This window comes from Silurus aristotelis (assembly GCF_946808225.1).
Source record: "Silurus aristotelis genome assembly, chromosome: 21".
NCBI lineage: Eukaryota > Metazoa > Chordata > Actinopteri > Siluriformes > Siluridae > Silurus > Silurus aristotelis.
The window spans coordinates 8,932,631-8,956,962 of NC_139594.1; the positions used below are offsets into that span (position 1 = coordinate 8,932,631).

The window sequence follows — 24,332 nt, forward strand, 5'->3', positions numbered from 1 at the left end:
CACAGGACATTTTCATCCTTCACAGGAATTCTGCTTTTTTGTGTGTTTATGTGATGCATATTACTGAGAGGTACAAAGTTAATATGATAGAACAAGAGTAGATTTAATAATGCAATCAACATTTGACAAATGTGACCTATAAAAAAGCATCAAAGATGTTGGAGGCAGAATAAAAACTAATGATTTCATTTCACTCTAAATGTTTAAACAGATGGTGTGTTATTGACTAAGTGTTTTCTTAAAAACCTCAGATGAGATTATCAGTCCTGGGCCAAAAATCTGTCGATTTCTCTTCTTCTTTTATGAATTAATGAACATAAACAGTGCAGTTGGGGTGAGGTTAGTGGTGTTACTGGGGTTTTAGGCTTCAGAGGTAATTTTGGACCATAAATGAAAAGCATGTGATTTTTGCTAGAATTAGCAGAAAATAGTCACCTTTCAAAAGTATTTATCCATGATTATATTAATAAATCAACCATCTAATTGTCAATAGTCATTAATTTTCTTTTTATACATTTAAACCTGTTCGAGTTTTTGTAGTATGAGTTTTTGTAGTAGTATGAGTTCTAGACAACTCTTTCCAGAAGTATTTTTGTGAAATAAAATATTTCTCATATATATATATATATTATTAGTCATAAATTCACCTGATGTTAATTTATTTTGCAAAACTATTATTAGTAGTCAGAAATGGGAAATGGGAGGAGAAATGGGAAAACTGCTTGCATTGACAAAAACTAGAAACTGCAAAATAAAGACTTATAACTGCTCATTAAGGAGAGCTGTATGAAACACACACACACACACACACACACACACACACACACACACACACGCACCCACACATACACACACACGTCAGGTTCTGTGAATGATTAAGATTTATTTACCTATCAACCTTCATTTACTAAATCTGTTTTGGAGACTCATTCTTTTTTTTAAAGCCTGTGTATGATGTAATTTGTTTTTTAAATATTCTTACAATCATGTCAAACATCTAGAATGGATTGTGAATGCCGTCAGTGGATGTTTTTAATTAATTAGCTGTCTCAGTGAAGGTAGAGGAGGTAGCAGTCAAGACTCTCAAACTCGATTATTCAATGCCTAAGCACTAGGCATTTTATAAATAAACTTTCTATGAGATTATGTTGGATTATAATTATATTGTGAAGATTCTTTTGATAGCAAAAACGTTTTCAAAGCTATCTGTGAAGAACACTCAGTTTACTGACTAAAGATAAACCCTAAAAACAATACTAATAATACATTCTAGGCGGATCTTTTGCTGATATTTTTGGTCTTCCCCAGCCCACAACAGCAAAAGGTGAAGGCTGAAGCGTGATTCCTTCAAGACACATAAAACCAGCTCTGTCGCATCGTTTCACGAGCTGCTGCACCCGAAGGCCAAAGTGAACCCCAGCGTCACTTCAACATTAAAGAACTCATGTCGTTTAAGTTTCTGTTTATGTAAAACGCTGCTCTTTTGTCTCATTTAATGTACCATTAACACAGTAAATGATCACATCCACTGAAGAAATGTAGCACTAAACAAACTGTTCACAGTAAGAATTTATTTAATTTCTCTAAAGAGGGAATGGATAACGTCCCCAGCTTTCACAAACACAGATTTACAAATCACACCCTGGAGTGAAACACAGAATAAACTGTATTGTGGGAAATATAGTAAAGCATTCACTGAAATACAAACATAGCTACATGCTAATTAAGAACTGACAGTTATTATGATTATTGATTGAGTTATGGAGATTTAACTTAAATTACCAAAGTTATAAAAGAAAATCTCTTGTGAAAGCCTTGTGTAAAATCTTTTTTTTTTTTTTTGTGAAATCTAAGAGGGAGGGGAGTGGTATGAGGAAAGAAGGCAGGCCTCTCGTGTTCTTTCAAGTGCAAAAAATAAATGTATATAAATTAACATATTTACATGAAACTATGTATTCTAATATATGCATATTTAATTGCAATAAAAAAAAACCTAATGCATTTTTTCTTTCAAACAAAGCAAAACAGCGACACCTACTGTATTTTCCTACTTACTACACTTCCTATTAGAGCGCTCAAAAAAAAATACATTTCCCAGCGTTTGTTAGGAACCTCTCCGCGCCGCGTCATGCAGGTGACGTCTCGAGACTTGTTTTGGCCGTTTGTTTCCATATCCGGTTCCAGAGCTGTGTTGATCTGCCTAAGAGGTGGGTGGGATGGTCTTTTTCTCCTCTTATAGTGATAATTAACCTTGCTGGATAGTTGACATGTTGATGATGATGACGACGAGGATGAGGGTGAGTGCGTGGGTGTGTTCTTTCAGAAGCTAAGAAGCTAAAGTGCTAAGTAGCTAACCAACTCTGTGTGCTAACACGCTGTGAATGCTAGCTAAGTTGGATGGTGGTGTGTGCAGGGTTTGCTGTTGAGTATTCAGATAGATATGGGACACAGAAGAAATAGGGTGGACGTCATACTTCGTCCCCAGCTCGTGCTAGCATGGGGGCAGATAACTTTCGATTGTTGACATCAGGGTTAGTTTTAGGCTGAGTCGATAACTCATACCTGAACTAGTCGTCAACTAAAAATAAAAGCCAGCTGAGATGTTACAAGTCATGCTTTTTATTTAGTGAGGCTGATCTCTCTCTCTCTCTCTCTCTCTCTCTCTCTCTCTCTCTATCTCTCTCTCTCTCTCTCTCTCTCTCTTTCTCTTTTTTTACCCTCCTCTATCTCTGAATCATTAACTTTCAGATCTCTTCACCATCACAGGTTTATCATTCTTCAAGTGATGATGTTGATGTGTGTCCATCCACAGGGTGATGTCCCTCTGATTCCAGGGCCTGGTGTGTGTGTGCATGGGTGTTAGTGTGCAGCGGAGAGTGAGAAGGTGGGAGACTCAGGGAGTCTGGCTGGTGGTCTCACCATGGCTGACAACACCAGTGATGATGATGTCATACATCTGGGCAGCTTCAGTGCACGCCGCAGCCAAGGTCGGTGTCACATCCGGTCTCTAAGACCGGATTGCGTTGTGAAGCTGTTTTGTCGATTGACACGTTCATTATAAACTCTTGACCTCAGTGAGACAGACGGTGAAGATGAGGACGAGGTTAAGTGTATTGTTTTAGGAGTAGGGATTACACCATGAGTAGGGATTACACCAAACTCACAGGACTAGTTTTAATATTTAGATTTAAAAGAAGAGCGGAGGTCAAGAGAACGGGTCTGGAACGCCGTTTTATAGTAAAAGGACAAACAGGCACGTTTTGTTTTTGTTAGTAGTGAAAAAGACAAAGGTGATTACGCCACTACTTTATAAAAATTATTATTACTGGCCACTTTATAGTGCAGGCTGAGCATTTTCTCTTTACAAGCAGGTCATAAGCAACAGAACATCAAAAGTAGAGTCTATTATTAAAGCAAATGTGGACTCTATGTGGAATAAGATGTCCATAGGCCACATAAAGATCTTATGGTCAGGTGTTCACAAACCTTTGTCTATGCAGTGTATTTTGCACAGTCAGCAATCCTCCTAAATCAGTCTGATGAAGGGAATTTATCATCTATTCGGAGGTGACACGACCTAGGCAGAGGTTTGCCATTGAAAAGAAATTTAAACATTTTAGCCAACCTGGCCACATAGTGCTCTAGATCGGGGCAGAGGCCTGTAGAGGTCTTTGTGCATTGCATGTATGTTTAGGAAGTTGTAAGTAAGTAGACTCTGCCATTCATCTCTGCCCTGATGTGTCTTCCTGTTTTATAGAATCCAGCTGTTTGTGTTGTGCTGCATTCAATTCAATTCGATTTTATTTGTGGTGATATTGTTAATTCCTGTAAGTTTGTGGTGACAGTGTCAAGGAAAAACTCCCTGAGATGGTAAGAGGAGGAAACGCATCCTCATCTGGTTGTTCAGGTGTACTGTTCAGTGATGGACGCCTAAATGCAGAACTGTTCACGGAAATTGCAGCCCGAAGCCCTTCTACCAGACTGTTTATATTAATTACAATCCAAATCCATCCTCATAGTTCTTGAGTTGCTCAGTAACTTTATGGATCTTTAAGCTGTTCATGTGGAACCATCCTCAGATGCACATAGTGGCCTCCGGTGTTCAGAGCCTGAGCTTCAGACATGGACTTTGTGTGTTGATAAAGAAGGGCAGAGCTTTATCCATTGAAGCTTTTACTGTGGTTAGGCATTTGTGTTCATTACTGAATGCGATTATCTCGGAAATGTGAGACTGGTAATTACTTTTTTTCCCCCCTTAGATAACACATCAAGAAGGAGGACCTGCATAACTATATCTGATGATTCCGACGATGATCTGGAAATGTTCAGACCTAACGTTCCTGTGGTGGTCAAAGATGAGGACGAAGATGAAGATGAAGTTAGCATTTTAGAGGTAGCAAAATTTCCCACGTCCTAATCTGATCCTTGATGTAGTTCCTGACATTTTTGTGTATGTGGTGAATTATAATATGAGTCTGTTAATTTCAGTATGTTCTAAAGGTGTTTGGTCTTGCGTCAGTTTATTGTCTTGTCCTCTTCAGGCACAGTTGCCGCCTCGCCGTGTACTGATCCGACCTGCTGCTCAATGGGGAGGCAGCACGTCTCAAAGCCAGCCTTGTGTGCCGCCAGGCCCTAACCCCATGGACTCGCACTTTCCACGCTCTTCTGTAGCGCCTGCTCAGCCCACATCAGGAAATCAAGCCATTGGTGTCTTTACTACGGACCAGAACGCTGTACCTTCCACATCTAGAGATGTTATTTTGCTCAGACCTCACGTTTCTGCTAAAGGCGCGCCGTCCCAACACAGCGATCCTTTACCCAGCACGCAGCAGGCCGGTCAGGGCACAGCTCTTTTCACCCCTGTGAACACAGATACACTGGGTGTAAAGGTGGCAGTGGTGAGTCCACACAGAACTGAAAGGTACGCCGGGGCTGTAGTCCCATTTCCCCCTCAGGAACGGCCGATGGACACGCCTCAGGCCCCGCAAACAGCGCAGGAGCCCGAGGAGCGCCAGCAGCAACCAGAGCAGCAGCAGCAGGCTCAGATTCCCCAGCTGTTCCCCCGATGCTTACAGGCGTTAGCTGAGAATGAGAGGCCTGGTCCCTCTACAGCTGCTGAACCTGCAGCTCCAGATCCTCAAACAGCTCAGCAGAAAAGTCTCAACATGCTCGTCACACGAGTGGTGAGCCATCTATTCATGTTTCCGTTTCAGGCGCATTCGCGTCCGTGTGCTAATAACATTTTTATTTAGTCATACGAGTTTTTGTTTATCAGCAGCCAGTGAGCTGATTCTCTCCTCAGTTTCAATAGAAATAATCTGTGATTGTTTTGCGGTAATTAATGGGCACGTAGAAGAAATATTTCTCAACTGAGATCTGGTTTGAAATGTGTACATATATATATATATATATATAGATATAGATATATATATATATATACACACACACACACATATATATATATATATATATATATATATATATATATATATATATATATATATATATATATATGTGTGTGTGTGTGTGTATATATATATATCTATATCTATATCTATATATATATATATATATATATATATATATATATATATATATATATATATATATGAATATGAATTTTGATTTCAGCAAAAACTCTTATTAATCAAGCTGAATATGGGCATATTTTATAATTTTTTTTTTACTTCATTCTTTCGAGCGTTTACACACAATATTTGGTAATCAAAATGAAAAGAAGTATATATATCCTCCTCGTCCTGATTGTTTATGTTCCTTTTACATTCAAGCGCTAACTAATATATACTTTTAAATATGGAATGTTCAAATGGCTTCCTCGTTCGGAGTTTAGCAGACACACTTATACATAACGACTTCTAGAAGATCTTTGGGGTGTCTATCAAAAACACATCCTCGTGCTAGTTCAGTAGGTCCGGGACTTCGAGCACTATCGAGGACATTTAGTGAGAAATAGGGGTTTTATTAGTATTGGCATTAATGTAAGCTTTTGATAAGTTAGGAAAGTGAACCAAAACAAACCTATAAATGTAAAAATTTGCCATAATTTAAATTAATGTATTGATTAAAATGTATGAACTGACAGGAGCTTTAGTGCTTGTGTTTAAATGCAGTGGGGAAAATAATAATTTGATCCCTTGCTGATTTTGTAAATTGACCCCCTTACAAAGAAATGACCAGTCTAGAACTTTTATGGTAGGTTTATTTTAACAGAGGGAGACTGAATATTAAAAAAATCACAAAAAAAAAAACCCTCCACACCCCCCCTGTCCTCTACATCTGCCTCTTTCACACCAACTACCTGCATGTCTTCTCTCACCACATCCATAAACCTCCTCCTTGGCCTTCCTCTTTTCCTCCTTCCTAGTGGCTCCATCCTCAGCATTCTCCTACTGATATACCCCATGTCCCTCCTTTGCACATGTCCAAACCATCTCAATCTCACCTCCCTCACCTTGTCACCAAAACGTCCTACATGCGGGAAGTTACATTTCTCAAAGTTATAAGTCCAGAAGTTTCAGCCACGCAGACTAGTTCCAGCACGCAACATTGTCCTGTTTGGTTGTTTGCTATTGAGAAAGAATGGACTTACATTCCATTAAAAAAAAAAAAAAAAAAAGACTGAGTGAAGTACTGACTTCACATTTCATGCTAAAATTTGTAAAACATTTTGAAGGCTGAAGGATCCAGAATGATTTGACTCTGAACCAGTTTGCTCATAAATGTGTTGTTCTCAGACTTTATGCGTATAATGTTTTGTTGAATTGAGTTCTGAGTTTGTTTGTTTTTTAATGTATATTTCACAGGTGGACCTTTTTCCAGATGTTGAAGAGCCGTACGTGGTGGAACTGATAGAGAGAAATGAAGTGAAAGATTTAAATGTGCAAGTACAAATCTTTCCTTTTGGGTTTGCTAATGTGTTTCTCAGTCAGATAGAGGGGTAATGATGCACTCAGGCCATGGTGTGTTTAGTTCACGTTACTGTCTGCTAATTTTATTCTATTCTCAGAATATTCTGTACAAAATTTGTTTGGTAAATCAGGCTGATTCCTTTTTTATTTCTGAATCATAAATAATACAAAGAAATGTACTACAGATTCAACATACTGAAGAAAATGTATAAAACAATTACAAATAACATCAATTTTACCAAAATATAGACTAAAAAAAATAAGTATTTGACACAGTGAAAATAATTTTGAGCTCACAACCAGAAACAGAGCTTCAAAGTCGGCTTATATATTAAAATAATATATAATATAAAATATTATATTTGTTTAATCATATAATAAACCATATATGCATGATGTCATCACAATGCATAACTAAAGAAAAAGGTCAAGTACATGATCAGTGTGCTATCTATATATTTTTTTACAACTCTGTGTTAAACAGATTGAGACCTCAGGTGTTCAAACTGTGCAAGTACATTAGATGCTAAATGTAATTTATTTAAATAAAATGAATAATTAATTATGAATTAATGGATTTTTTTCAAACATAGTCTCAGTTGTTGCATTGCTATGCATCGTTACATCTTTTAGTATGAGGTTAATATGGGTTAAATGTTTAATTTGTCTTTTTTTTTTTCTTTCTTTCTTTCTTTCTTTCTTTTTTTTTTTTTTTAAAATCAGAATATGCAATATGCTGTTGGAAAATCCGGACTATCCGAGGAAAGCGAACTCTGTATTAACTCAGAGAAGTGTACTCCTTGAGACAAATGACAGTGAAACACAGGTTTGTACTAAGTTTTAAGATTCAGGCTAGCAGTCATTATTCTGTTGGATATTTATATTAAAGGAGCAAGAGGAGAAAACAAATGACATTTGGATGACTATGTGGAGGGGAAATAAGAGGACATTGGTTTGTAACAACATCTCAAAGTAATGTTTTAGCATTGCACAGTTATACTTTCTACTGATCTGCATGCGCACATTTTCACATTTGCCTAATCGAAATGTTTTGAACTGATCATTAAGTATTGTCTGATATGCAGTCAGTAAACCTGGTGGCAATTATATACATGATTATTATAATAATTAACGAAAGCATTGGTCTACAAACATGTGTAACACTAATTCAATATTGCTATAGTCTACCAAAAATCATATTTGAATAGCAGTTACAGCTTTCGGCTTTTTGATGCAGTAAAAAAGAATGTTGCACCTGAAAAGCTGAAGAACCCCAAATACAATTCAGCAGATCAAAAGCCGGTTCACCTAAGGTTGTTTTAGTGGATTAGACTAAAAACAAAATGTGCAAAAAAAATTTTTTTATGGTAAAAGCTGTGGTGGTATTTTTTTTTTCTTCTCCTTCACTTCTTATGAACTTTAAAGAGAAGGGAAATTTGATGTTTTTGAGGGAACCAATGTTTATAGTTGCTATAATGTACATGAGAACAGGAACTAACCGGTCTGTTGGAAGTTCCCCACACCTACAAACCATGTAAATGTGTAACATGTACACAAAATGCAAAATTACAACAACAAAAAAATTAACAAAATGAAAAAAATCAGTTGGAAAATATATATATATATATATATATATATATATATATATATATATATATATATATATATATATATATATATATATATATATATATATATTTTTTTTTTTTTTTTTATGTTTTCCAGAAGGGCTCTATACTGGCTCACAATAACTTATAATGTCTAAAGCACTTACACTGGACTAATAGATTGTTTGGATCCACAACAGTGGTTATTCTTTTTGGGGGTTTTATTTACATTCAGTAAAGTTTATTGCTGTATATGTAATATTTCCCTTACTTTTGTATTTGTTATATAATGCATAAAGCTTCATTACTAACTGAATCCTGTCCTAATTACATTAAACATACAGCAGTAAGGTTTACTAAATGTCACCTTTTCCTAAGGAAACATCATTATATGACTTGCCTCATTTGTTCGAATGTGTGAATTCAGTCTGTTCTACTGGATCTGGTTATTGTGCATGATGTGTCAGTGGACTGAAAACAAAGGACTATTTAATCTACTGTGTCATTGTCCTAGCTGGACAATATCATTTTTGTGAAACTGTAGAAATCATCCTGAGTGGTGAAGGTTTCTGTTTAAGTTTAAGTTTGATTTGCCTTTTTTAGAGCAGATTTCCTAATTGTTCCAGTTTTTCCTTCTTTTAGGAAACTGAGAATTATTTTGATTATTCGAAGTTAAAGCGTGTTGGCCCAGAGGTTGCAATGCAAGCTGCAGAAATGCTGATGGGAGACTTCAGGATGCTAAGCTGCCAGGATATCAAATGGGCGCTGAATTGCCTCAAAGGACACTATGCAATCACCCGCAAGGTACCGCTCATGCCCGTGCTCATGTCCTTCAATTTCTCTTTTATCATAACTGGCCTCTGAAGCAATGCATGAATCTTGGTTGTTTGGGTTCCAGGCCTTATATGAAGCCCTTAAGAAGTGGCAAGAAAATTCTACTGACCCCTCAGGGAAGAGAAAGAAGAGGAAAGAGCCAAATGAACGAGCCTTTATCGAATTCAAGTTTGAACAGGGTGACTACAGTCATGTTTCTGTTCTCTGTTTCTCCTGGGAAAAGTCCCACATTTCAAATTCTTACATTTTCTTCTGTGCAGGCTATGGCCATTTCTAAGCTCATAGATGTTTTACTCCGATATAACAAGCATGAAAGCAGTCTGGTAATTGCAGTAGTAAAAAGAAAAAATCACCACCAAATCCACTGGAAGGCATTCGGACTCTGCTTCTACCATTATAACCTAAGCTGGTTATGGGGGGGGAAAACAGCATCATGGACACATTCAAAAGAAATATAGATTGAATTAACTAACAGCTGTAACATATACTATGTGGCCAAAAGGTTTTTGACACTTGACCATCACCATGTGCTTGTTGAACATCCCATTCCAAATGTATTCTTTATTCCAAATGTATTTCGAAGCATTAGTTGATTTGTGAACATTTATCTACAAGAGCATAGTGGGACTGATTTTGGGTGAGGAGGTCTCGGGTGCAGTTGGTGTTCTAATTTATGGTGTTCAGCGGTGGCTCAATTAAAATTTTAAAGTCCAGCCTTCTTAAACTTATGCTGAAATACGTTTGCATTTCAGTGAAGGAAAACTGTAATGCTACATCACATAAATACTAGCTTTATACATTTTGTCGGACAGACCCACAAATGTGTATGGTGGGTGAATCCACATACTTTTGATCTACGTGCATTAAAGGTTGGGTGAAATTGGAGGCAACAGCAGATTAACTCTTGCACCTTATAGCCCTGTGCACAACCAAGCAATTTAGGACTGTTTTCCTCCGACCCCACACATTCTTATTTATTGCTCTTGCTTTTCAGGTTCCTTCAAACTGGAAAGGAAAATGTTCTTTCTAGAGAAAAACCGGAGATGGAGCAGGAGCTTTGACATGCCCCTTGAGCCTTCTCTAACGAAAGAGCTTCAGTTTTATGAGCAGAAAGCAAAGGAAATGGCGGAGGTACTATTTAAAAGGCCTGTTGTTGTTTTTTAAAGAAGCAGATTTGTCACTTCCTTTTTTATTCACTTTCAGATCAGCATGATTTTAAATGAGATTCAGTGAAGGAGAGTTTTTCTCTTGAGCTGTATGTAAGGATGCATGATGTACCACAACGATATCAAGCAACACAAAGACACTGTCATGATACTGCACAATATTTTTAACTATATATATAGAATTTATATTAAAAAAATATTATAAAATTAATAATATAAATCATTTGTGAGGAAATTGTATATTCTTTGTGTAATCAGATGCTTATTTCTTTAGGAGTTTGTGTATAGAAGGGTATAGAAGTCAATAACATGATTTCTTCATGTTTTCAGCATGAAGATTTCTTGCTGGCGTTGCAAGTAAATGAGGAGCAATATCAGAAGGTAATAATTGTTGGTTTACTATTTGTAATATAAATCCTAAGTAAACTATTTCCACATCTCCATGTTGTTGTTATTCAGACGGAAAGTGATTATTTTAAACTTGCAGTAATCCCCCGTTTACTGTACGTTTACGTTCCAAAACCGCCCCCGCGATAAATGCAAATTTACAATATACGGACCCCAACCCAAAAATGCTATTTATTTTTTATTGTTTAAGCCGGAAATCATCCTCCCACACACTTTAAACACACACAGAAAACATTTGCAAGAATATAGCGAGATGATACTGTACACTGTATCACATTTCTAATGAGAACATGTACTGTACAGTATACAGTTCTGTAGTATCGTAACTTTTGCGTAGTTTCTCTCGCTTGTTTGTTGGTTAAAGTGTCCTATGACGTCAAAAAAGGCTGAGTTAAAGATACACGTCACCCCATTCCTTACTTTCTGTACTGTACTGTATTAACATTTTCCTTCATTTTATAATTAATAATTATATTTGTATGGATACATTTCATTATTATAACATAAAACTCCATAAAAACAAGAGACCGTGAAAATCAAACAAATTAGTTATGTGGCAAATGCAATTCCCGATAAACCGGGGGCACGAGATTCGAACCGCGGTAAAGCGGGAGATTACTGTATATTCTTTAGCAATTGTAGTTTGTATTTAGTGATCTAGCTGCAAATAGGACTAAAAAATAGAGAAAAACATCAATTTTGGTTATTAAAAACTAACGAAAGAGCTGTTTGTCTGCACAAGGTTGTTGTTTTCTAAGCCTTTTTAGGACTTTACATTTTTACATTTTTTCAAAATGTGTAAAAACCTTGTAGGTACTACACATGTGCTGGGAGCATTGGTATAGTACATTATTATATTAACTTTATGATATGATTAAAATGGAGGAATTTTGTCATTAACAACCATCATTACCAACCTAGAATAACTCCTCGGCCTCACTCCTATACTGTCAGCAAAAAAGTTTGCTTTCTGTGATAAAGGGTTTGTGATGCGTTTTAGTCATTCATGGCTGTATGTGTTTCAGGATGGTCAGCTGATCGAGTGCGGTTGCTGCTGTGGGGAATTTGCGTTTGAGGAGATGACCCAGTGCAGTGATGGCCATCTCTTCTGTAAGGAGTGCCTGGTGAAATACGCACAGGAGGCCGTATTCGGATCAGGACGGGTAAGCCACGAGCAAAAGTCGGAGACAGCATTTGATTCAAGTGCCAGCAAATCTCCAAATGTCAACAAGCCTCACATGTATTGTGTATAACTGCAAATCTTGGATCAGTGGTTTCATCTCTAACATGATCAATAGGTAAATATTAATGCACTTGTATAGAGCACAGGAACATGTACTAATGCATTTTATAATCTGAAACTAAAAATAAATAGGTTTAAGTGTGTTGGTGTTTAAAATATAAAATCATTGATGAGGTGACCTTATAAAAAAAATATAATAATTGCATTCTTGGGTAAAGTCTGGATTGTAAGCGTGTTGTAGCACAGTGCTTTGGAAAGTTTGCCACTTCGAAAGGTGTTTAGGATAGAGAGGTTTATATAATCTCTGTTTATATATTCTTTGTAAAATGATGAGCTGTGTTCGAGATGGATAAAGGGAAGGAAAGGAGGGAAACAATGCAGGTTGGTTCAGCACATGACTGAACTTGAACATGACTGAAACTGTCAAGACTGCCTGGCATTATGGAAATCACCACAGACTGTTTGTTTTTTTTCCCTCCTAGCTTTCTAAAATACCCCTTTTTTTTTTTGTGGGGCGTTTTTCACTTTCAAACTCACCGGTTTGTTGGGAGTTTTGTCAAAAATGGAAGATGTTTTAATGTAAGCATGTTTTCTGCTTTGCAGTCGGAGCTGAGCTGCATGGAGGGCAGCTGTACCTGCTCCTTTCCCACCAGTGAGCTGGAGAAAGTTTTACCAGAAAACATTCTGTGTAAATACTACGAACGGCAGGCTGAGGAAGCTGTGGCTGCTACCTGTGCAGACGAGCTGGTCAGGTGTCCGTTCTGTAACTTTCCAGCTCTCCTGGACAAAGAGATTTCTCTGTTCAGCTGCCCCAATCCCCGCTGCAGAAAGGTTAGTGCGTACAGAAAACATTGCTTGTAGTTAAATAAATGTGATTGTGTCATTTCACTTTTTCAATCAAAAGTGATCACTTTAGTGTCAAGATCCATTAAACATGCACCTGATTGTCCAGAATAATAACTATATTCGAATAGATTCAAGTTTGTCATTGTGCAAGGTGCATGTACAGAGCCAATGAAAGGCAGTTTCATTATATATATATAGTAGAGGTCGACACATTCCTCTGTTTTGCTAATTAATCGGCACAGATATTTGATTGCTGGAACTATTGGAAAAAGATCCATACTGATAGTTTTTCCGGCTTGTGTCTGTTGCTGGAGTGGCTGAGAATGTCCGCTGTCATTACGAGAGCGGCCTCTAGAGGCGAATCCCTGACTTTTTAGCGCTGCACTGACAGAGCGATACCATATTTATTATTTAGCATTTATAAGATACTCCTTATATAATTATATTAATTAATATATTCATATTTATTTCATTTAGCACATTTTCATGATTCAGTACTTATAAAATGATATATATATATATTAATATATATATATATATATATATATATATATATATATATATATATATATATATATATGTATGTATGTATGTATGTATGTATGTATGTATGTATGTATGTATGTGTGTGTGTGTGTGTGTGTGTGTGTGTGTGTATATATATATATATATATATATATATATATATATATATATATATATATATATATATATATATATATATATATATATGTGTATGTAGTCTTCCAGACCACTATGCAGCTTAACTAACATAAACATCTGGCAACAGTTTGCATTAACAATACTTAGGTGTTTAGGACATGTGAAAATATAAAAGGGGTTAAATATAGAGTCTGATGTAGGTCTGGTACAGTACCTGTGCTGTCCACACTGATTACGTTTGGAAAAAATCTATTCTTGTTACTTGTTTTCCATTAGTATAACTAATATCATGCTTTGCCTTAAAAGAGTGAGCAAGTCTTCTCATGCTAAGTATGAAGCTTTCTTTAAGGAAACATTTGTATATGGAAACAAGTCTCGATCATACCAGTTTTCTGTGGTATAACTGTCAGGATTTCTCCTAAACGAGGGTGTTTTCCTGATTTGCTTGTGGTGTTTTTTTTTTTATTTAGTTCCAGAAAGTGTTAAAAAATAATAATAATGAAAGAAAAAAAAGAAAGGGAGTTGGTGAGGGAACGAGGTTTTTAGCTGTTAGAACGAAAGTGATAACAGGAACAAAGTTGTATTGAGAACATGCCAAAACAGTGAGGGTATAAAAACACTCCTAAATAACTCCATTGTGATTGTTGGCAAGTGATTATGAATAAGTTTCTGCTAAATTGTTTCATTTGGTGTTTCAGTACATGTTTTAATGTAGAGGAAGATGATGTTTCACATGTCTGACTACACAGACTTCATCTTATATTTACCTGGAGATTGTACTAGGTCTTGTATTAGTAGAGGAAATATGTGCAGTAAATGAATTTCGATTTTTTACGAGAGTCTGGGGGTTTTTTACCTTCTGCTAGAACCTCTTTTTCGCTACTAGGTGGAGCGTTAGACCTCATGGGGCTCAGAATTTAAAGAGACCTGGTGCCAGGCCTGTGTGATGATTAGTGTAGGTGAACAAATTAATGGGCTTTTTATAGCGGCAGAAACTAAAGGTGTGAGAATTTGTTCTGTGCACTTTAGAGATATGCAGCACTCTGGGCTTTTAAATGCTGCAATAACATTTTTGGGTTTCGCACAATTAAAAGAATGTCTTGTTTTGCACTTTTGGTTGCAGCTCGACTTGCCAAGATGGAATGTGAAACAATGTTGTGTAATGTACGTGTTTTAAGTCTGTGAATTATTTTCATGTTGTGTGTGTTTTGAGCTGTTGGTTTCTGCTGTTTCATTTGAGCTTTATGTGTGAGAGGTCTTCTGGAATGTACCAGGCTGTGTTAGGAGAAAAGGAGCTGTCTCTCTATCAGTGACACTGTATCAGCAGACACTTACTCAATCCAGTGAAACACAGGAATGCTGGAAAGGGGGGGCATCCATTTGTGCTCCCACTCCACAGCTCTCTCTCTCTGTTTTGGTTCTCCAGGGCTTTGCTTTTTTTTTGCAGTACATACATTAGCCCACTGGGTGGTAGTGTTGATCCATTACAAAGGTATGTGTTGCCTCACCCAACTCCACATCTGCCTCTGATTACACACTTCCTCCCCCCCCCCAGTCATCCACTCCAAAGGCTCCTGTAACTTCATCACCAGATGAGGAGGGAGGGAAAGAGCGGGAAAAAATGAGACACTCTCCATCAGTGTGGTCCTTGGCTTGCTACTCCTGGTCGATTTTTAGTGCTATCTGGCCAGGCCTCCATTTTGTTACTCTTTTGGACTCTTTCTCTTCTGCATGTAACTGGACAGAGTAAAAGGAAATAGAGAGCAGCAGAGTGGCTTGAGTTTCATCTCCCAACACTCTTTCTCTTCTTTTTTTCTCGCTTTTTTTTTTTTTTTACTCTTCCCCTTTGTGCCATTCTTGTCAGCTATGAGCATGAAGTTCAGTGAACTACAGTGAGCTGCTCGTTTAGATCTGAGTCATATCCTTTCATTGACTGTTTTTCCACCCAAAATATGCAAACTGCATAGTGAGCTTTTTTTTTTTTTGCCCTCTTGAAGCTTCTAGAAAAGACTCAGCTGCAGTTTTTTAGCCACATGTACTCATGTTAAACATTTTGTCATTGTCTTTAACAGAAGTTATTATTAAAGTCGATATTCTTTCCTCCCACACGGCTTGTTTATCTGTGGCATGAACATCTCGTGGTCTTTACCCAGACACAGGAGGTGTACATAGAAGATTGAGCTTGAACCTTACCCTCGTAAACATCCCTATCCCTAAACTCTGGCCTTGATTGTGCTGTGCATGAAGGAGTTGTGTAACTGATGCAATTTTTTTTGCATATAGGCCCACCTCTTTAAAAGGACTGTAGGCCTGTGATTGGCTAAAGGCCAAGCCTTCAGAATTGGAAATGCCCTGCTGTTTGTTTGCCCAGGCTCTTTTTCTTTGCTTTTTTTTTTTTGCTAATTTGCATCTTTTATATATTTTGTATGATTTTATGTATTTGAGCTGTTCACTGTTAAAATGTTATAAAAGGTAAATTTTTTTACTTAAATTGGGACACAATCTGTGGTAGAGTTCTTCATCGTCTATTCTTTTTAAAGGGTGAATTAATGGACCTTGGTTTTGTTCACTTAAACCACACTGCAGTGAAATGAGACACTGTAGAGTGAAACATTGTGAAGTCTTGTGGTTTTTGTTTCCTATATTGTGTAACAATATAATTTTTTTTACTGTTTTTATTCTTTCCATGCTGCCTACCTTTTAAGGTAACAGTGTCTGGCTATGAAGGTTGATGATGAGATCTTGTTGAGACATGTTGCATTGTGGGCATGGCTTTTGCCTTGCAGCGCTGCTTCTCTAATCCTTGAACAATGTGAACCAGGCCCTTGTTTAGCACACAATTTCAAAAAGGAACATACCTTCAGTTTTATAATCTGTCACCCTCTACTCGGGCAGTTTCATGTGTGTATGTGTGAGCGTGTGTGTGTTTGTGGGTGTGTTGAGTGTCCCCCAGGCTGCTACAGGCAGCACATTTACAGAGTGAGTGAGTCGACTGCAGCCGCAGCAGCTCCCCAATCAGACGCGCTGTTAATGTCTTCTTCTGCCATATAAGGTCTGATGCTGCTGCCTCTTTTTTCGCTGGCTAGGGGGGGAAACGCCACAGAAGAGCAGAGAGACAGCGTGCTTTTGCACGCTGAGCAGTTTTAACACTGCGTACATTCAGCTCTAACCTCCAGAGTTAGAAAACCTGTTTTAATCAGAGTGTTCATTTTCTACATATGTAGTATCCATGAGCCTGAGCGACCTGAATTGTCTCTTCACTTTATCAGTGACTGCTTTGGTACATCCTGAGGCTATTTTACTGATTTTTACTTAGAGGAAAACGTAACTGAAGCAGCCACCTGACAGTCTCGAGATAAGGGTTTTGACGTTATACCGGTTTTCATCTGGTCTAAGAAAATCAGACAAATCTGACATATATATATATATATATATATATATATATATATATATATATATATATATATATATATATATATATATATATATATATATATATATATATATATATATATATATATATATATATTAGAGCCAGATGCACACATCCTGTGTGGTTTGAGAGAGTTCCTGTCACTAGGAGGACTGTTTAAAAAAAGAAAATTACATATTTTTTAGCAGGTTATGTTTGTCATTTTATCTTTAGCTTTCTGGCAGCTTTTGGTTTGAGTCATGATTATAAAATTTACCATGTGGTTTTCCTCAACATGCCAGTGGGTAAACTAGCAGCCCAGTAGTTTTCCACTCCAGTCTGTGAGACTTCTGAAGAACGTGTGTTGGCCAGACAAAGTCAGAAAACTATTTTAGACACAGCCAAACAAACATATTAAGCTAATGAGCCATTGGTAGCTGAAAAATAAATCAGTATCAGAGCCAGAGCTTAAACATTCAGCAAGTGGAACTTTTAGAGCTGAGCTGGGCTGACCAGGAAATGAGAAAAGTTTGTATAAGTGGAGGATCTGACAAGGGGTTGTCTCCACCCCATCTCTTAACTTACTCTGGACCATCCAGGAAGTGCTTTTGTAGATTAGAGGTGTGTTTCAGCATGATGTCACCATTGTATTTTTAGTCCTGCTATATAAGTGAAGGTGCCAGAACATTAATGACTCTCAGACAGTCAACCTCTTCATACTTCTACACAGTCTCTCTCACAGTCACCCTCAGGCACTGATCACTGATTTACTTTCAGTGGCAATGAATCTTGCTCCTGCTAACTTTTAAGATAATTGTAGCTTTTTATAACTGAACTGACACTTGTTACATTTTAATAGTGAAGTTTTATGACCTTTTCGTCCAATCAGTCATTAATTCAGCTTTATTAAGCTCGTTATCGTGGTCAGATTGTCAGTGCATCCAGAGTTTATCTTGGCTACACTGTAAAGGAGGCAGGATTATATGCTGGAAGAAATGGCAGTCTATTACAAGACATCACGCAGACACTCTTTCACACTCCGTCATATCTAATAGCAGTTATGCTCAGCCTACTGATGTACTGGCCTGTTTTTTTTTTTTTTTTGAGTTGATAGAAAAGTCTGATGGAAAGCCATGTGGATGACCTTCCAATGTTACACCATGTTGATCGATGCATCTTGACCCGCATATCTACACAATATTTTGTGTTATCAGCAGCCAAGTGCTTCGCGATTTAAGAAAATCGCGGCATTTACTATCTACACAATTTGTATTTTTATAATTTAAACTAGTACATAAATATATAAAACTCTTTACCACTCTGTTCTTTATTCATATAAATGGAAACCTTTTGTAAAGAGGAAATGACTCAGAATAAACACTAGCTTGAGTTTGTTGAATGAACAGTACAGCTGAACCAAGTTATATGATTGAAAAGATGATACTCAGAAGTGTCTTTGGATGTCTTGATTGTTCTTGTTACTGCAAGGCTATATCAGTGAGGCCATTTTAGTTTGTTTGCTTGTTGTTCCTCCCTTGCTGTATTGTGGATGTCCAGTAGGGGGCGATCCTTCATCGATTTACTGCTCAGCTGCGGTCATCTACCCCACCCAGCTCTTCCTATGTCTGCATGGCCATTGTCCCAACTAGTAGAGAAAAGATAGATGCACAGCAATGCAACTGTTTTACTTAACTGCTCAGTCAGTTTTTGAAATTTTTGCTATTCCTGTGTTACGTCTGTGAATAATCTGTGTGTGTACAAACATGGAGAATGTATTAATTTATCCTGTGTAACCACGTGTGTAAACTTCAAGTCCCCTTTCCTTTGCCGGTATTCACCCGAGGCTTCTTTACACAGGTACACTGGGACAACGAGTATCCCAGCGACTCCCAAGCTGTCGCATGTCATGGGATCAGTCTACACTGTTGTCTTAAAATATTGATGTCTACCAGCATTTATTTAAGGCGAATGGTTACCAGGCAACTCAGCACAGGGACGAAAGGGACCTCTATGGGCAGTGGGTGTGGATGTGTGAGAGAATAACGTGCGTTACTTAAAGCTATGTGACATTGTGGATTCTTCTGAAAAATGCTTGCTCAAATAAATGTGCAGCTGAGAATATGTGAAAGCGCTCTGAGTTAAACAGATGATAGCAGTGGATAATAATTTTGGTTTGGCTGTGGATCAGAACCTCCTCATGCGAATCTCCGGGAATAAGATGCCATGTGTGAACTGCGTAGGCGTCGTTGCGTTATTCCACCAGCGTCCTGCTTCACACACTTGTGTGTGTGTGTGGGGCTTCATTGAAAGGCAGGGACAGATGTCCTTTGCAGTCAGCTGAAAGGCATAGCTTTGTGGGCAAGCATGACTAAAATGGAACAGATGAAAACGGCGTCTCTAGGCAACCCGAAGGACGAGTGCAGTCGACCCGTCGCTCCTCTTGCTGCAAAATTGAATTCAGGAGTTGCAGCATTGTTTAGGCATCTCCTGTAGTCTAATTCTCATAATGCTTTACACGCAAGCCAACACCAGTGCTCCGGCATTGTTCTTTTGTCTAAACATGTCAAGTCGATGCCTGGCAGCATTCCGCTCTTATGGATACTAGATGTGTTTGTTTACCAGACTAATGCGTTTCTGGGCTTTTATCCTGTTGGGTTCTCTTCTAATGGCCTTCCATTTAATAACGGAGGACTCCTAGGACATAAAATACAAAAGGGTATAGCTCGGAGACAATGCTGGGAACCTGAGCCGCTTCCTAGCGCACAAACAAAACTCTACCGTTCACGTGTATGAGTGGCAACACAGCTGGCTGCCTCGTTTTTATATTATGTATTATGTGTACTATTTAGCAGGTGACTTGATCGCAGAGGTTTGTTTGTGTTTCCCTTCCTCAGGAAAGCTGCCGGAAGTGCCACGTGCTGTGGAAGGAGCATGCAGGAAAGACATGTGAGCAGGTGCTGGAGAGGGATGAGATCCGGCTAAGGGTGGCTTTGTAAGTGCCTGTTTGTTTAAAAAAAAAAAAAAAAAAAAAGAAATCTCAATATATATTTAATAATTCAGCATGCAGTACTACAGGGCTCATGCTGATGTAATGCACCACCAAGACCATCATCATCAGTAGAATTGACTGTTTGCCTGACTACAGCTTCCTATTAAGGCCCCTTCAAAATAAAATGCACAGTCATACAGCCATTTTGGATAGATTTTGTGTTGCATTCTGGTGAAGAATGGATGAGGCCTGAATAAATATGTGCAGTTGAGAGGCAAGCTAAAATAGACGGCCACTTCCTGGTCTGGTCAGGATGTGTTAAAACATGGCTTCCTTCCTGCATCTGGCTAAAGGAAACACCAGGTCCAGAGACAGCTTATCCTGTTTACCTTGCACCTTTTGACACCTTTTTTTTCTTTCTCCTCTTATACGAATTACACCCACAGGGTGACTAAACTCAACATTCTTTTATTAGCATTAGATCAGAGCTCATTTGAATGATGCACTCTGTTCTTGATGTTGTGTAAACTCGCCTGTGCTTGTGTTATACGTCCTGTGCTGCAGTGAGGAGAGGATGACGGCGGCCCGCGTCAGGAAGTGCCATAAATGTGCAGCGGGTCTTGTAAAATCGGAGGGCTGCAACCGAATGTCTTGTCGCTGCGGCGCCTTCATGTGCTACCTCTGCCGAGAGCCCATCAATGGCTACAACCACTTCTGCCAGCACGCCCGATCTCCTGGTGCCCCCTGCCGCCAGTGCAAGAAGTGCTCGCTGTGGACAGACCCCACGGTAACAACACGTTACAATACACTAACGTGGGGAGCTCATTTAATAGACAGCGAACGCTTCTCTCTCACTCTCTCTCTCTGTCTGCTTTACACATACATTTAATTTACTCTCACATTTGAGCCAAAGCTTTTATATAAACATATATATCACATACATATACACACACTATGATACTGCTTTCCTTATTAAAATACGAACAGACTCTGCTTTTATTTATTTAACATTCTTGCTAACTTTAAGTGGATGTAGGTCATAACCTATTTACCCAATTTCCTACTTTCAGATGTCTATTCACCTTCCTAATTCCTGCAGCTTATTATTTTCAGCTCTTAGAACAAACCGAGATGTAAATTCTGCTTTGTTCTCTAGAGAGCACCAGGACCAGTGTGTTACTAATCTGAAAGGGTTACAGTCGCCCACAGCACATCTCAATCTTTCCTCTAAGCTCTCATCAGCCAGTGTGTTTAAGTCTCAGCGCTCCTGGGGCTTGTTAACGTACTGCGGTAATATGATACTCACCACTGCAAAGCTTAATTTATTGTGCCACATAGTTGATCTATTAAATAAAAGTCCGTACATAGGTGCAGTTTACTGTCACTGTCAGAGTACAGAACCAATGAAATGCAGTCACAGGCTCTTCATTGCCAGGAAGCAAACACTCCATGTAATTTATTCTCAGCACTGAACCCTGAGTGTACACATTAACACCGGAGCAATGTTCTGCCTGTGTAATGGACAAGCTCAGATCCTCTGCCCGAGTACAACAAACAGTTTACTGAGGAACTTCTAGATGACTCTGCTATATATAATAATTACTGTGACTGTAAGAACCCAGGTTTATTATTTTACAATTGTATCCTTAACACCATGACTTTTCTAGTCAATGCTTTATATTTTTAAATGGTTTTATGAGGTAAATTGTCCAAGGTGAGCTGTATTCCTGTAGACATGTACCCGATTGTACGTTTTCTTAAATGCCTCCTTAAACTCTACTTCTGTTCAGAGTTTTCTGCGCTACACATCCCAAAAACCAGTATAAACCCAAATTTCACTCTCTTATTTTCAATGGTTAATCACTTGGATACTGTAGATTATTTACCTGCTGCTGTGATTATAAAGACAAGACATACACTCATCATCTTATAAACACACTTAATACTGTTTGTCTTTACTCTTCACAGTGTCTTCTGCTGTGGTTTTATAACCCTACTATCCGGTGTCAGCCACAAGATTTTATTTTTTTTGTCTGGTTCCTCTCAAGGTTGCGTTCGCATGCTTTTGACAAAGCTTTTAATAACTTGGTAGGTTGCAGATTATTATATGTTGATTGAGAAAGAAAAAAAAAAAGCTCACCATCACAGACTTGAAACATTTTGAACCCGATGTATGGAGAGAACCAGTTATTTTGCAATGTTCAGGATTCTGAAGCTTGTGGCTGAAGATACAGTAGGTGTGCAGTAAAAGTCTAATTGAGTTATTGGTGGAGTTGATGCTGAGATTATGTTTGGTTGGTGGTTAATATAAATCCAGCAGCGATGTTGACCCTTTCTGTATACACCCGCCTGTTATTTTTATGTGCTTGTCTTAATTGAGTGTTACAGTTCATATTACAGAGTTATGCTATAAGTGTTTGTGGTTGGCTAACACTGTTGGTGGGGTTTTTTTTTTTGTTTGTTTGTTTTTTTTGCCCAAATGAAGCACCCCAGATTTATTAGTTGTTCCTGTTTGTGCTTAATGAACCAGGAGACTTGTTGCATTCTTTAATGTTTAGTTTAACGACTTAATGTGTAATTAGGTATTGCTGTTTGTGTCTAACTTTCTCTGATGTATCTTTTGTCCCTTTAGCAAGATGATGAGCGAATCATCCAGGAGATCCAGAAGGAAGGTGAAGCCGAACTAAACAAAAAGAACAGTCAGTCAGGTGAGGGTTGTTTTCACACCCTCCTCCTTTTTCAGCTGTTTACACCTTTCAAGTCTTTGTTACTCTTTCAACTGCAGATCCTGTAATCATTAACTAGTACTAATTCAGTATGTGGCTCTTGTTTTTTTATATAGAGTCCACTGGTAAAAGAGTGGGTCCTCCTCCTGAACCTACTCCTCCAAAGAGGATACGGGTGGAACCGGCTCCAGCCCTCAACGCTGCACCGCAGGCCATGCGCCCCCCTCTGTTTCTCCCTCAGGTGCTACTGCCGGGCCCCCAGCGGCTCTTCCTGCAGCCTGTCCCTGCCCCATACGTGCCCCAGTTACCCAACCTGCCCCCCATCAACTACAACGTTCCCAACCCCAACTTTGAATTTAACATGCCTATGCACTACGGCCCGCCACATCGCTTCTTTAGGCCTCTCTGAGCAGCATGTCATGCTGAGAACTACAGTTCAAACGTGTGTTGTCCCAGACTCTAGTACCTTTATAACCTCAACCCCTCATTCTTTTTACATTTTTTTTTTTTAATGATGTTCTGTTATGGCCTTTTTTCTAGAGTGTGGAAAAACTGCAGTTTGCTTCATACCGTTTCTTTTTTCCTGAATTTATTTTTTTTGACAAATCAATGAATACTCATAAAAATAATCTGTCCAGCAGTTTTCAGTTAAATAAAATATATTGGGTGGACTCAGTTTGAAGTTTTGTTTTCGTTATTATAACGTTTTATTGAAGACGGCTCTGAAAAGATGCTTTAAATATAACCTGAAATAAAATACAGGTATGATTTATTTCTTGGTGATGGGTTTTTTGGGCGTATCAGTCCTCTAGGCTTTTTATCTCAGAATTTTTTCTGGTTTTTTTTTTTTTTTTTTCTGTTTGTTTGTTTGCTTTTAACTTTGGCCTGTACATCCAAAATCAGACAAAACTGGACACTGTTGGCATTTTCCTTGCCCATGCTCCTTTTTTTTTTTTTATCTTTTAGCCATACCTCATTTGAATCATTGATATCAATCTTGTCCTGCACTGTTCCTGTTTAGTTATTTGTCAACCCTTTTTTTTGCATATTGGTCTGACTTCCTTGAATGCTGTAGTTCATGGAAGCAACAACTCATTCACATTGCCAGTTAGGAATGAAACCTGACTGGGTACACTGTAGGAAAATTAGGATGAACAGCATGGTGTTTTCCAACGACTCAACAACCTGTAGTGTTTTATTTCTTTTATGTCACAGCATTTTGTCAGCAATGTAGAATGTTCTTGCAGATTTTAATGCTGAAGAGTGTCTGCAAAACAATTTAGTTCCTGTTATCACATATGATTTAACAGCTGACCAAAAGAAACCAAAGTCCTCAGTACTGGAGACCACGTCCTATCGGATCTGCAACCATCTTCAATCCACTGCAAAAACTCTACCACTGCTTGAGAGACACTGCAGATTTTTTTAGATTCAGATCTAATGCTAATGCTTTTGTCATTGTTGTACAGTGATGTGAGTGTCTACGATGCTGTGTGTGTGGTGTGACTC

General features: G+C 38.1%; 1 protein-coding gene across 2 annotated transcripts; it reads left to right on the forward strand.

Moving 5' to 3' along the window:
* Window positions 1-2,100: 2,100 nt before the first annotated feature.
* Window positions 2,101-23,498, forward strand: rnf216 (ring finger protein 216). Of its 2 annotated transcripts, none has more exons than XM_083524676.1 (16): window positions 2,101-2,207; window positions 2,813-2,987; window positions 4,260-4,393; window positions 4,542-5,183; window positions 6,825-6,901; window positions 7,653-7,755; window positions 9,179-9,340; window positions 9,435-9,549; window positions 10,365-10,501; window positions 10,867-10,917; window positions 11,970-12,107; window positions 12,791-13,018; window positions 20,003-20,100; window positions 20,662-20,884; window positions 22,730-22,805; window positions 22,940-23,498. In XM_083524676.1, the coding sequence occupies exons 2-16, from the start codon at window positions 2,921-2,923 to the stop codon at window positions 23,230-23,232; spliced, it is 2,544 nt and encodes an 847-aa protein (XP_083380802.1). In that variant the 5' UTR covers window positions 2,101-2,207; window positions 2,813-2,920; the 3' UTR covers window positions 23,233-23,498. The 2 variants fall into 2 exon arrangements, with proteins under 2 accessions (XP_083380802.1, XP_083380803.1); XM_083524677.1 differs by lacking the exon at window positions 2,101-2,207 and adding an exon at window positions 2,278-2,297.
* The last annotated feature ends 834 nt before the right edge of the window (window positions 23,499-24,332 follow it).